The sequence below is a fragment of the Capra hircus genome, chromosome 15, assembly GCF_001704415.2.
Source record: "Capra hircus breed San Clemente chromosome 15, ASM170441v1, whole genome shotgun sequence".
In the NCBI taxonomy this organism is placed as follows: domain Eukaryota; kingdom Metazoa; phylum Chordata; class Mammalia; order Artiodactyla; family Bovidae; genus Capra; species Capra hircus.
This window is the reverse complement of record NC_030822.1, coordinates 73,574,294-73,588,064: the sequence shown is the minus strand read 5'-3', so window position 1 is coordinate 73,588,064 and position 13,771 is coordinate 73,574,294. Positions and strand designations below refer to the sequence as shown.

General features: G+C 39.1%; 1 protein-coding gene across 1 annotated transcript in view; it reads right to left on the bottom strand.

The window, feature by feature from the left end:
- LOC102176145 (contactin-5) overlaps positions 1-4,536 on the bottom strand; it is an 87,702-nt gene extending 83,166 nt beyond the window's left edge. The window contains exon 1 of the mRNA XM_018059878.1: positions 4,394-4,536. Coding sequence (XP_017915367.1) covers positions 4,394-4,520 — 127 coding nt within the window. The 5' untranslated portion in view covers positions 4,521-4,536. The remainder of the gene's footprint in view (positions 1-4,393) is intronic.

Here is a 13,771-nt window from a genome sequence, read left to right as displayed (position 1 = left end):
AAAGCAGAAAGTTGGATTTTTCTATGAATGAATCTTTTCTAATATATTCAGTTCAGTTCAGTTCAGTCGCTCAGTCGTGTCCGACTTTTTGCGACCCCATGAATTGCAGCACACCAAGCCTCCCTGTCCATCACCAACCCCTGGAGTTCACTCAGACTCACATCCATTGAGTCAGTGATGCCATCCAGCCATCTCATCCTCTGTCATCCCCTTCTCCTCCTGCCCCCAATCCCTCCCAGCATCAGAGTCTTTTCCAATGAGTCAACTCTTCGCATGAGATGGCCCAAGTACTGGTTTCAGATTTAGCATAATTCCTTCCAAAGAAAACCCGGGACAGATCTCCTTTAGAATAGACTGGTTGGATCTCCTCGCAGTCCAAGGGACTCTCAAGAGTCTTCTCCAACACCACAGTTCAAAAGCATCAATTCTTCGGCTCTCAGCCTTCTTCACAGTCCAACTCTCATATCCATACATGACCACTGGAAAAACCATAGCCTTGACCAGACAGACCTTTGTTGGCAAAGTAATGTCTCTGCTCTTCAATATGCTATCTAGGTTAGTCATAACTTTCCTTTCAAGGAGTAAGCGTCTTTTAATTTCATGGCTGCAATCACCATCTGCAGTGATTTTGGAGCCCCCAAAAATAAAGTCTGACACTGTTTCCACTGTTTTCCCATCTATTTGCCATGAAGTGATGGGACCAGATGTCATGATCTTTGTTTTCTGAATGTTGAGCTTTAAGCCAACTGTATCACTCTCCTCTTTCACTTTAATCAAAAGGCTTTTTAATTCCTCTTCACTTTCTGTGATAAGGGTGGTATCATCTGCATATCTGAGATTATTGATATTTCTCCCAGCAGTCTTGATTCCAGCTTGTGTTTCTTCCAGCCCAGCATTTCTCATGATGTACTCTCCAATGTATTAGGCTACTCTATTTTTAATTTTTTTGGTGCTTAATTTTTATATGAAAACTGCCGGGGGCCAGCTTGAGGAACTCCGCCCATGGCAAAGGTCATGAGGAAGGAGGCTTGGCATACACAAAGGCATGATCAAGCCTCAGGAAACCCCCTGTTCCTGAGCATCTACCCCCAAAACCAGAGTCTGTTTTATGCTCTCCCCCATAACTGTTTCTCTCGGAGAAGGAGCAAACGTGCAGCTCCAAGGCAATAAAAATTCCTGGGCATGACAAGAGTGTTTCAGCTTACGGACTCCTCTGAAGGTTATCCAGCCCACCTGTGTAGATTCGTCCGGCCACATGTGATTGTTTACAGCCTCCCAATCTGAGAGGCATGAGATGTTTTAGACTTACTAAAGGCAAATTCTTTTGGGGAGTTAGAAATTATTAGTATAGTGGGTTGGTTAGGAATTATATTGGTGAAGGGTTTTGTTGTGTCAATAATTGCTGCTAATTCCCTGCTCTGGGTGGGACAAGGATGTCTCAGGTCAAACCTCTCTGCTGACAGACTAGCTTGTGTGACAGGATTATCCATACTGCTGCCACTATGCACATGATTGTTTACTACCTCTTAACCATAAACAGCACAGAGAGTTTTGGAGTATTTTGAAAGTCTTAATTAGCATAGGGCTTTTTCTTCTTGTTGAGTCAATGATTGCCACTAGGCCTCCATATCCTTAGGCACCTGGGAATATATTAATCAATGTATTTGGAATATAGAAAAGGAAATATAGTAGTTTTTAAGGTTAGCAATACTAGACTTTTTGAGTTAATGGATATTCTCTTTTGTAATAGATCATTGTACTCTGTTATAAATCACTGTGTCCTTGCTATGTAAAAATGTAACTTTATCACTATCTTAAGACTAAATAGATCTTAAGGGGAACGTTGGTGAAAGGATTTTCATTTGTTGGGCTGATGTTTGCTGCTAAATCTCCATGTTCCCTGCCCTTATAATGAATATAACTAGCATTTAGGAGAAATAAGCATTAACCTTTAAGCATGTAGGAGAAATAAGTATTAACCTTTAAGATTAATCATGTTAACCTTGGGTTAAATAAATGCCTTTCTTGATTGTAACTCACTACACCCTCACCCTATAGGAATGTAACTTTATTTGGAGGGTGGTGCCTGGTTTAAGAAAAAAACACCCTTGGAAGAAATAAGTTTTTTGGTTATCAGAAAGAAAGGATCATAAAATGTCAGCAGGTCTCACTCATGGCCAGAAGATGATGTAATATCCCTAAGACCTTTTTTTTTTTTTTTTTTTTTTATGTGAAGCACCTGATTTTGATAAAGGTCAGGACTGCTGACCCCTGCATGACTCTGTATTCATCCCTATGTGTAACAAAAGGTATATAAGCAAACCCCAAAATAAAGAAATTGGATCAGTTTCCGGAAAGACTGATTCCCTCATGTCGTTCTTTTCTGCTCCCCGTTTTTCTGGCTGAATTCCCATCTGGAGCGTGAGTGCCCTCCAAGTCTACTTATTTGCACTGGTTTTCAAGCCCACACGAGAAGGAGCCCAAGGAGGGGCACCTTCCAATATTCAAGTGGCACCTGTGGCCCAAAGTAGATGGTGCAAATTCCTTGTCTTGGAATTTTATTGGTATCCCACATAAACCAAGTTATTCAGCCCCTTTTTCTCTCCTACTATTTTCTGGCCAAATTCCCATCTGGTGCATGGGTACCCACCAAGCCTATTAATTTTTCCTGGGCTTCTAAGATTGGACCGGGGGGGGCTCAGTGCCTCCTCTCCTGTGGGAGAATGGGAAGATGCCTGCTGCCTGTGTAGGTGGTGATTGGTATTCCATGTGAACCAAGTTATTCAGCCTCTTTTTCTCTGCTAATCTTCTAATCCCTCTCTATCTGTAATTAAACAAGTTATTTCCAAAGATGCTGATGCCATCCCCACCTTCGAATTCCCTGGATCCACCGGGGCTGGACCCCGGCAGAAAACAATTTTAATTATTTGTCTCACTTTATGAGAATTATTGTAATTCTCACATTATGTAATGATTATTTTCACTTTCTGATTCTTTTATTTCTATTTTTAAAGAATGAGACTGAGTGTGTTTTAGAGAAAGAACCAACACTTTCGATTGTTTATTATAAACTGCATTCGATTTCCAAGAAGTCACAAATCACATTTTTTGGTCTAATTCAATAATTGTGATACAAAATGTACACATTTCATTCTTAGTTCTCTATGTACATGTTTCTCTAACCTTGGTCCTGGTGTGGATAGCAGCATATAAAGGAAAGGAAACTAACAGTCTCTTTAAATCTTTCAACAAAGACATACTACCAGTGCCAGACATTGTTCAAGGTGAACAATAAAACAATGAACAAAAAAGACAAGATTCTCACCCTTACTGTACTTATACTGTAGTGATTGAGATTCATGTTATCATTGAGTGTAGACATTAATGTTCCTCCCTCTTGTATCTATAATCTACCCCCTCTTCATTTCTCTGTTTTAATTATTCTCATCAACATTGTTGATATTTGTGTTTGCCTAAACTAGTCCCTTACCAAATATGTTTTACATACAATTTGATAGGGTCATAAAGGATAGATCTCAATAAGACTTTGTCCAAAGTAGTCAAAACTCTATTAACAACTTTTTAATTCTGTTCCTTTCAAGTGATAACAAGATACCTTAAAATTTGTTTTTAAATAAAGCTGTTAATTTTCCTTATGTGGTCTTTATAAGCATTCTTTCAGAGACACATTATTCCAGAAGACTGGAAGCATGCTGGTGTTTTATAAGTTGGTCAAGTTAAGGCAAAATTTGTCTTTTCAAAGTATGATTTATAGCAGGTCAGATGGTGAAGGCAGCATAAAGAATTTTAAGAAAGTGCCTATTATTAGAGGTAACTGCTAACACTGGAGAAAAAAAGGGTGAGCTAATCTATTCTGAATTTTATGGACCTGCTATATTGAATGAGTAGATAATTAGGAGAAACTAACATCTTCAACTTAACTTGAAGATAAGTGCAAGGAGGAAAATTGAAGCATCTAGACCTGTATTTGTGGATAAAAGGAGAAAAAGCTCTGAAAACAAATAAAATGAAATAATTATCTTAAAGGAAATAGTTTTATGATATCCAGGTAAATGAATTTGGAAAAATTACAGTAAAGCAATAATTTAATTCAAATTGCATTAAAAGTGATTATTTGTTGTATTACTCAGGGAACAAAAACCAGGGCTCTGTGACAACCTAGAAGGGTGGGATGGATTGGGAGGTGGGAGGAAGGTTCAAAAGGGAGGGGATGAATATATATATATATACACATATTACTGATCCATGTTGATGTATGGCAGAAGCCAACACAATATTGTAAAGCAATTATCCTTTAATTAAAAATAAGTAAATTTTTAAAAAGCGACTAAGGGGCATACCCAATAGAATTCTGACTCTCTAATATTCTTACCTGCTTCATTTGTGCGGATCATTCGAGATGGAGTGCTTGGGTCTCCAGTCCCAATTGGATTGGTGGCCACCACTCTGAATTCATATTCTACCCAGGGGTTCAGGTCCACTGCCATGGCTGATTCCATGTCCCCTGTTATGATTTCTGGAACTAGGGAGAGGAAGGAAATTTCATGTCATTAGGTGAACTTTATTTTCTTGGGCTCCAAAATCACTGCAAATTGTGACTGCAGCCATGAAATTAAAAGACACTTCCTCCTTGGAAGGAAAATTATGACCAATTAGACAGCATTTTGAAAAGCAGAGACATTACTTTGCCAACAAATTTCCATCTAGTCAAAGCTGTGTTTTTTCCAGTAGTCATGTATGGATGTGAGAGTTGGCCCATAAAAAAAGCTGAGTGCCAAAGAATTGAAGTTTTTAAATTGTGGTGTTGGAGAAGACTCTTGAGAGTCCCCTGGACAGCAAGGAAATCAATCCAGTCAATCCTAAAGGAAATTAGCCCTGAATATTCATTGGAAGGACTGATGCTGAAGCTGAAGCTCTAATACTTTGGCCATCTGATGTGAATAACTGATTCACTGGAAAAGACCCTGACACTTGAAGGGATTGGGGGCAGGAGGAGAAGGGGATGACAGAGGATGAGATGGTTGGAGAGCATCACTGACTCGCTGAACATGAGTTTGAGCAAGCTCCAGGAGTTGGTCATGGACAGGGAAGCGTGGTGTGCTGCAGTCCATGGGATCCCAAAGAATTAGACACAATTGAGCGACTGAATTGAATTGAACTGAGGTGAACTAGAAATGCTTATAGATTGAAATAAAAGATATTAGGCCCTGACAGACATGGCAGGCTTCTGCATATACCCTTATATCACGTGGTCATGTGTCACTTCCAGTCTCACTAGTAAAACAAAAATCAGTCTTCAGAAGTAAGCAGTTGCTCATGTCAAAGTCCGTTATAGTTAGAATTCTTTCATCTCATCTTTACACATAGATTGACACAAGACAACTTGCCATTAACTACACTAAAATATTTTTTGTCAACCCTTCAACCCCAGAGAAGATGCCAAACAGAGCTTCAATTTAAGCAAACATTTCTTATATTTCTAGGGAAATTTCTTGAGCAGTTTGCCTCTCCCAGTTCTGGCAAACATGCTCAGCCACTTGGCAGTTCCAAGTAGTGGTTTAAGAATATATCTCTCTAATTTAAAAACTCCAGTTTGTGGTTTCAAAGTGGAAGCTCTGAACTCTCCTTGGAGTGACTTTTGTACTACATTTAGATTTTTATTAAAACATAAAACTGTGTGTCAATATAATTATGACATAGTAAAGCATTTTTACATACTGTTTATGCTCTATCTGGGACTGCTTTTCTTGTTCCCTCATCTCTGCTGTCTAGGAAATATTTCTGTAAGAACATTTGTTTCAGAGGTGAAAGTGAGGAAAGTGCAAAACCTCCCTATGAAGTGCAAACATCCTCTGAATTTATAGCTGCCCTGATTTCTGTTTAAGCATGGCAGGGCAGTGTTGGGGAGGGGAGAGGTTTTTGATTTGATGACGCTGTAGACTTTTACTACAACAAGGTGAAATAAAATGCATCTTGCATTTCCCATGAAAATCTCTCTTGAAACGCAACAAGAGAATATTATCAAATAATCAATTCCATGAAAGCTGAATGCTCAGAGCATAGGCAGTGTGGGCTGCCTGACCAATCTCACAGCCCTATAGAGCTGACTTTTTAAAGCAGTGAAGTGAAAACATGAAACAACAACAACAAAATGTCTGTCTTCTTGCTGCACTGGCAAATGAGCAACATCTTTGAAGTCTGAGTGGTAGAGGATTAAGGCCACTGTTCAGTACACCATTTGGCAGAATGCTGAGCTATGTCTGCCAAACATAAAGGTGGGAAGAAGAGATACCAAGACACTGAGCTCTCCTGAGATCCAAGAACAAACTGATTCACCAGTACTTGCCTTGGGTCCATCAGGACCTACTGTTTCATTGAATTCTGTTTATGTCTGTCACTCCCAGCAACTCCAGGCATAGAGGTCATCCCTCATCCTTTATTCTAATCCCTATAGAACTCTGTCTGTCTCAATTGCCATCCTTCCCTAACATCCCACTACTGGGCACACACACCGAGGAAACCAGAATTGAAAGAGACACGTGTACCCCAATGTTCATCACAGCACTGTTTAGAATAGCCAGGACACGGAAGCAACCTAGATGTCCGTCAGCAGATGAATGGATAAGAAAGCTGTGGTACATATACACAATGGAGTATTACTCAGCCATTAAAAAGAATATTTTTGAATCAGTTCTAATGAGGTGGATGAAACTGGAGCTGATTATACGGAGTGAAGTAAGCCAGAAAGAAAAACACCAATACAGTATACTAACACATATATATGGAATTTAGAAAGATGGTAATGATAACCTTGTATAGGAGACAGCAAAACAGACACAGATGTATAGAACAGTCTTTTGGACTCTGAGGGAGAGGGAGAGGGTGGGATGATTTGGGAGAATGGCATTGAAACATGTATAATATCATATATGAAACAAATCGCCAGTCCAGGTTCGATGCATGATACTGGATGCTTGGGGCTGGTGCACTGGGACGACCCAGAGGGATGGTACGAGGAGGGAGGAGGGAGGGGGGTTCAGGATGAGGAACACATGTATACCCGTGGCAGATTCATGTTGATGTATGGCAAAACAAATACAATATTGTAAAGTAAAAAAAAAAATATATAAAATAAAAGCCTGTGACTATGATCTTTGGAATTCGTAATCCATCACCAGCAAAATCTCCTTGTCTGCATCCTTCTTCCTCAACTTGCTTAAAACGTTTTACTCCAGGAGAAAACTGAGTCCCCTCTGAGGCAACTTCATGCCTCTCAAGGGGTAGCCCTCTTAAAATATTGTATAAAAGAGTAACCAGTCCAGCTCAGTTGTGTCTCTCTCCTACCCACTCCCTTCCCCTGCCAAGGTCTCTAATACAGGCATGCAGATATTTTTCCACTTAAAAACAAAACAAAATTCTTTTAAAATTTTCTTGCCTTCCAACCTTCACCCATTCTCTATGTTTCTTTTACAGCAAACTTCTTGAGAGTCATTAATATTTGTCCCTTATTTTCTGTCTCCATTTATTCTCTTTTAATTCACTCTTGAAACTCGCTAAGTGGTGCAGAGGTAAAGAATCTTCCTGCCAAAGCAGGAGATATAGGAGACATAGGTTTGATCCCTGGGTGGGGAAGATCCCCTGGAGGAGGGAATGACTACCCACTAGAATATTCTTAACTGGAAAATTCCATGGACAGAGGAGCCTGGCAGACTACAGTTCATGGGGTCACAAAGAGTCAGACCTGACTGAACACACACACACACACACACACCACACACACACACACACACACTCACTCTCGGACTCACTGCAGCCAGGCTCTCAGCTCCAGCAATCCACCATAACTGCTGCCATCAAGATCACCAGTGGCCTCCAATTCTAAAACATTGTGCTCGCGTTTCTGTCCTTATTTAATTTTTTCCAACATCATGCTTCTCACAGTTAATCATTCTCTGCTCTTTGAAATGCTTTTCAAAACTTCCGCTCTTCTTGTTTCCAATTATGCCTCTTCAGTCTGCATTGCTACTTTCTTTTTATCTTCCAGATGCACCATAATTCTACTAACTGCCTTTTCTTTTTTATTGTACTCTAACGTGATCTTTCCCAGTCTCATGGTTCTAAACACCTTCTGTATGCTGATGGCTGCAACATTTTCGGCCATGAACTTCCTCCCTAGACTCCAAATTCATATGCCCTATAATCTATTAAACATTTCCATCTAGATAGAGTTAATCTTAATTTCCTCCCCTACTTCTGCAGTATTCCTTATTCAGTGAATGACAATTGCTATATCCCAAACTTTGAAGCCATCCTGTATTTCTACTTTTTTCTCTTGTCCCACTCCAATTCATAAGCAAATTATGACATCTCTGACTTCAGAGTATTTTGATTCCACTTGCAGTAAGACTTCTTAAGAGAGTTTTCTATATTAACTTTTCTCCCATTTTCTCTTGAGCCAATTCTTATGAGTCTTTAGTCCTTAAAATTTCACTGTAACTTCTAGTATCAAGATCATGAATAACCTCCGGTTTGTTTAAATTAATGATCAAGTCTCATTTCCTCATAATAGTTGCCAAGTCAGCAGCATTTGATCAAGTTGATTACTTTTTCTTCCTTGCTAGATTTTATTTTATGTCTGTCAGGATATCACATTGTCTTTTTCTAAAACTAAATGGCTACTTACTCTCTATATCTTTTGGTTGAATACTCTTTCACAACCTCTTACTATTGGAATGCTTAACTTTCATACTCCTTTTTTCTTTGTTTTATGCTTACATCCTTGGAGAGTGCATGCAATCTTATGGCATTAACTGCAATTTATATGCCAATAATTTCCTAATTTATATCTTCATTCTAAACCTCACTCTTAAACTCCAGTCTCATACATCTAGGTGCCCTTTGATCTCCGTAAAGGCCTAGTCTCCAAGTACGGTTATACAGGGGTTAGGGTTTTGACATACTAATTTTGGGGAGACACAACTCAGTCCAAAGCAGGCAGATGGTGATTTAAAATATTTTAAAATTTAAATAATGTTTTTTTAAATACACTTGATGTGCAACACTATGTTAGATTTCAGGTGTGCTACATATTGATTTGACCTTTGTGTACATTCTGAAATGACTGCCATAGTATATCTAGTAACCATCTGTCCCCAAACAAATATATCACAATATTACTAACCATACTGTGACTCTTATGCTGTATATTACATGCTTGTAACTTGTTTATTTATAATTGGAGGTTTGAACCTCTTAATCTCCTTCACCTACTTTACATCCCCCAACCCCAACCTTCTGATAACACCAGTCTATTCTCTATATCTAAGAGTCTGTTTTCATTTTGTTTTGTTTGTTTGTTTGTTTGGTGAATTTCACATATAAGTGAGAGCATGTGGTATTTGATTGTTTTGTTAGCATCAGTTCAGTTCAGTCACTCAGTCGTGTCCGACTCTTTGTAACCTCATGAATCGCAGCACGCCAGGCCTCCTTGTCCATCACCAACTCCCAGAGTTCACTCAGACTCATGTCCATCGAGTCCGTGATGCCATCCAGCCATCTCATCCTCTGTCGTCCCCTTCTCCTCCTGCCCCCAATCCCTCCCAGCATCAGAGTCTTTTCCAATGAGTCAACTCTTCGCATGAGGTGGCCAAAGTACTGGAGTTTCAGCTTTAGCATCATTCCTTCCAAAGAAATCCCAGGGCTGATCTCCTTCAGAATGAACTGGTTGGACTTCCTTGCAGCCCAAGGGACTCTCAAGAGTCTTCTCCAACACCGCAGTTCAAAAGCATCAATTCTTCGGTGCTCAGCCTTCTTCACAGTCCAACTCTCACATCCATACATGACCACAGGAAAAACCATAGCCTTGACTAGACGGACCTTAGTCAGCAAAGTAATGTCTCTGCTTTTCAATATGCTATCTAGGTTGGTCATAACTTTTCTTCCAAGGAGTAAGCATCTTTTAATTTCATGGCTGCAATCACCATCTGCAGTGATTTTGGAGCCCCCCAAAATTAAGTCTGACACTGTTTCTACTGTTTCCCCATCTATTTGCCATGAAGTGATGGGAGCGGATGCCATGATCTTCGTTTTCTGACTGTTGAGTTTTAAGCCAATTTTTTCACTCTCCTCTTTCACTTTCATCAAGAGGCTTTTGAGTTCCTTTTCACTTTCTGCCATAAGGGTGGTGTCATCTGCATATCTGAGGTTATTGATATTTCTCCTGGCAATCTTGATTCCAGCTTGTGTTTTTTCCACCAAACCCATCCATGTTGTGTCAAATGCCAAGATTCCATTTTTATTATAGCTGAGAAATATTCCATTGTGTGTGTATACTGAATATTCATTATCCATCTATCAATGAACTCTTAGATTGCTTCTGTATCTTGGCTATTGTAAATAGTGCTTCAATGAATATTGGAATGCATACATCTTTTTGAGCAGTGTTTTTATTTTATTTGGATAAATACCCCAAAGTAGGATTGCTGGATTGTTTAGTAATTCAATTTCTTAATTATTTTGAGAAAGTAATTACTGTTTCCATAGTGGCTATACCAACTTATCTTCCTATGAAGAGTGCACAGGATTTTTCTTTTTTCCATATGCTCATTAGCATTTCTTATTTATTGCCTTTTCAATAAAAACAATTCTCATAGGTGTGAAGTAATAGCTCATTGCAGTTTTGACATGCATTTCTCTGTGATTAGTGATGATGAGCATCTTTTCATGTGTCTGTGCCCATCTCTATGTCTTCTTTGGAAAAATGTCTATTCAGATTCTCTGCCTATTTTTTAATTAAGTTTGACATTGTTGATGAGTTGTATGAGTTCTTTGTATATTTTGTATATTAACCCCTTATTTGATGTATGATTTGCAAATATCTTCAAGTATTTCAGTAGACTACCTTTTTGTTTTGTTTATAGTTTCTTTTGTTATGCTAAAATTTTTAGTTTGGTGTAGTCCCATTTGTTTATTTTTGCTTTTGTTGCCCTTACCTGAGAAGATAGATCCCCAAAAATATTAGGTCTCATGCTGAAGAGCATATTATATTTTCTTCTAGGAATTTTATGGAATTTTATGATTTCATTTAAGTCTTTAATCCATTTTGAGTTAATTTTTTTGAATATGGTGTGAGAAAGTAGTCCAATTTGATTCTTTTGTATGAAGCTGTTCAGTTTTCCAAGCATTATTTATTGAAAAGGTTTTTCTTTCCCCATTCTTGCATTATTTATCATAGATTAATTGACCATATGTTTATGGGTTTATTTCTGGGCTCTCATTTCCCTACTATTTTGATTACTGTAGCTTGGAAGTACATTTTGAAATCAAGGAACATGATACCCCAGCTTTTGTTTTTTTGTTCAATTGTTTAGGCTATTTGGATATTTTGTGTTTCCATATAAATTTTAGAAGTTATTTGTTCTAGATCTATGAAAAATGCCATTGGTATTTTGATAGATAGTGGATTGAATCTGTAGATTGCCTTAGGTAGTTTGGTAATTTTAATAATATTAATTCTTTCATTAAATCATTTTTTATGTATAGTATATTATTATGTCATCTGAAGAAGGAAATGGCACCCACTCCAGTACTCTTGCCTGGAAAATCCGGCAGACCGAGGAGCCTGGTAGGCTACAGTCCATGGGGTCGCAAAGAGTCGGACACGACAAAGAGACCTCACTTTATTTCTTTCATGTCATCTGAAAATTGAGTTTACTGGAAAGTTTACATCCTTTCCAATTTGGATTCCTTACATTTATTTTTTGGCCTGATTGTTATGGCTAGGACTTCCATAAAGGTGGTATAAGTGGCATTCTTGGTTTGTTCCTGATCTTAATGCTTTCAGATCACCACCACTGAATTTGATGTTCAGTTCAGTTCAGTTCAGTCACTCAATCGTGTCCAACTCTTTTCGAGCCCATGAATCACAGCCTGATGAATCACAGCAGGCCAGGCCTCCCTGTCCATCACCAACTCCTGGAGTTCACTTAGATTCACATTCATCAAGTCAGTGAAGCCATCCAGCTATCTCATCCTCTGTCGTCCCATTCTCCTCCTGCCCCTAATCCCTCCCAGCATCAAAGTTTTTTCCAATGAATCAATTCTTCGCATGAGGTGGCCAAAGTACTGGAGTTTCAGCTTTCGCATCATTCCTTCCAAAGAAATCCCAGGGATGATCTCCTTCAGAATGGACTGTTTGGATCTCCTTGCAGTCCAAGGGACTCTCAAGAGTCTTCTCCAGCACCACAGTTCAAAACCATCAATTCTTTGGCACTCAGCTTTCTTCACAGTCCAACTCTCACATCCATACATGACTACTGGAAAAACCATAGCCTTTACTAGACGGACCTTAGTCGGCAAAGTAATGGCTCTTCTTTAGAATATGCTCTCTTGGTGGGTCATAAATTTTCTTCAAAGGAGTAAGCATCTTTTAATTTCATGGCTGCAGTCACCATCTGCAGTGATTTTGGAGCCCCCCAAAATTAAGTCTGACACTGTTTCCAATATTTCCCCATCTATTTCCCATGAAGTGATGGGACCAGATGCCATGATCTTCGTTTTCTGAATGTTGAGCTTTAAGTCAACTTTTTCACTCTCCACTGTCACTTCCATCAAGAGGCTTTTTAGTTCCTCTTCACTTTCTGCCATAAGGGTGGTGTCATCTGCATATCTGAGGTTATTGATATTTCTCCCAGCAATCTTGATTCCAGCTTGTTTTTCTTCCAGCCCAGCGTTTCTCATGATGTACTCTGCATAGAAGTTAAATAAGCAGGGTGACAATATACAGCCTTGACGTACTCCTTTTCCTATTTGGAACCAGTCTGTTGTTCCATGTCCAGTTCTAACTGTTGCTTCCTGACCTGCATACAGATTTCTCAAGAGGCAGGTCAGGTGGTCTAGTATTCCCATCTCTCTCAGAATCTTCCACAGTTTATTGTGATCCACACACTCAAAGGCTTTGGCATAGTCAATAATGCAGAAATAGATGTTTTTTTCTGGAACTCTCTTGCTTTTTCCATAATCCAGCGGATGTTGGCAGCTTGATCTCTGGTTCCTCTGCCTTTTCTAAAACCTGCTTGAACATCAGGAAGCTCATGGTTCACGTGTTGCTGAAGCCTGGCTTGGAGAATTTTGAGCATTACTTTACTAGCATGTGAGATGAGTGCAATTGTGCGGTAGTTTGAGCATTCTTTGGCATTTTCTTTCTTTGGGATGGGAATGAAAACTGACCTTTTCCAGTCCTGTGACCACTGCTGAGTTTTCCGAATTTGCTGGCATATTGAGTGCAGCACTTTCACAGCATCATCGTTCAGAATTTGAAATAGCTCTACTGGAATTCCATCACCTCCACTAGCTTTATTCGTAGTGATGCTTTCTAAGGCCCACTTGACTTCACATTCCAGGATGTCTGGCTCTAGATGAGTGATCACACCGTCGTGATTATCTGGGTCTTGAAGATCTTTTTTGTATAGTTCTTCTGTGTATTCTTGACACCTCTTCTTAATATAGTCTGCTTCTGTTAGGTCCATACCATTTTTGTCCTTTATCGAGCTCATCTGTGCATGAAATGTTCCCTTGGTATCTCTAATTTTCTTATAGAGATCTCTAGTCTTTCCCATTCTGTTCTTTTCCTCTATTTCCTTGCATTGATCACTAAAGCAGGCTTTCTTATCTCTTCTTGCTATTCTTTGGAACTCTGCATTCAGATGCCTATATCTTTCCTTTTCTCCTTTCTTTTCACCTCTCTTCTTTT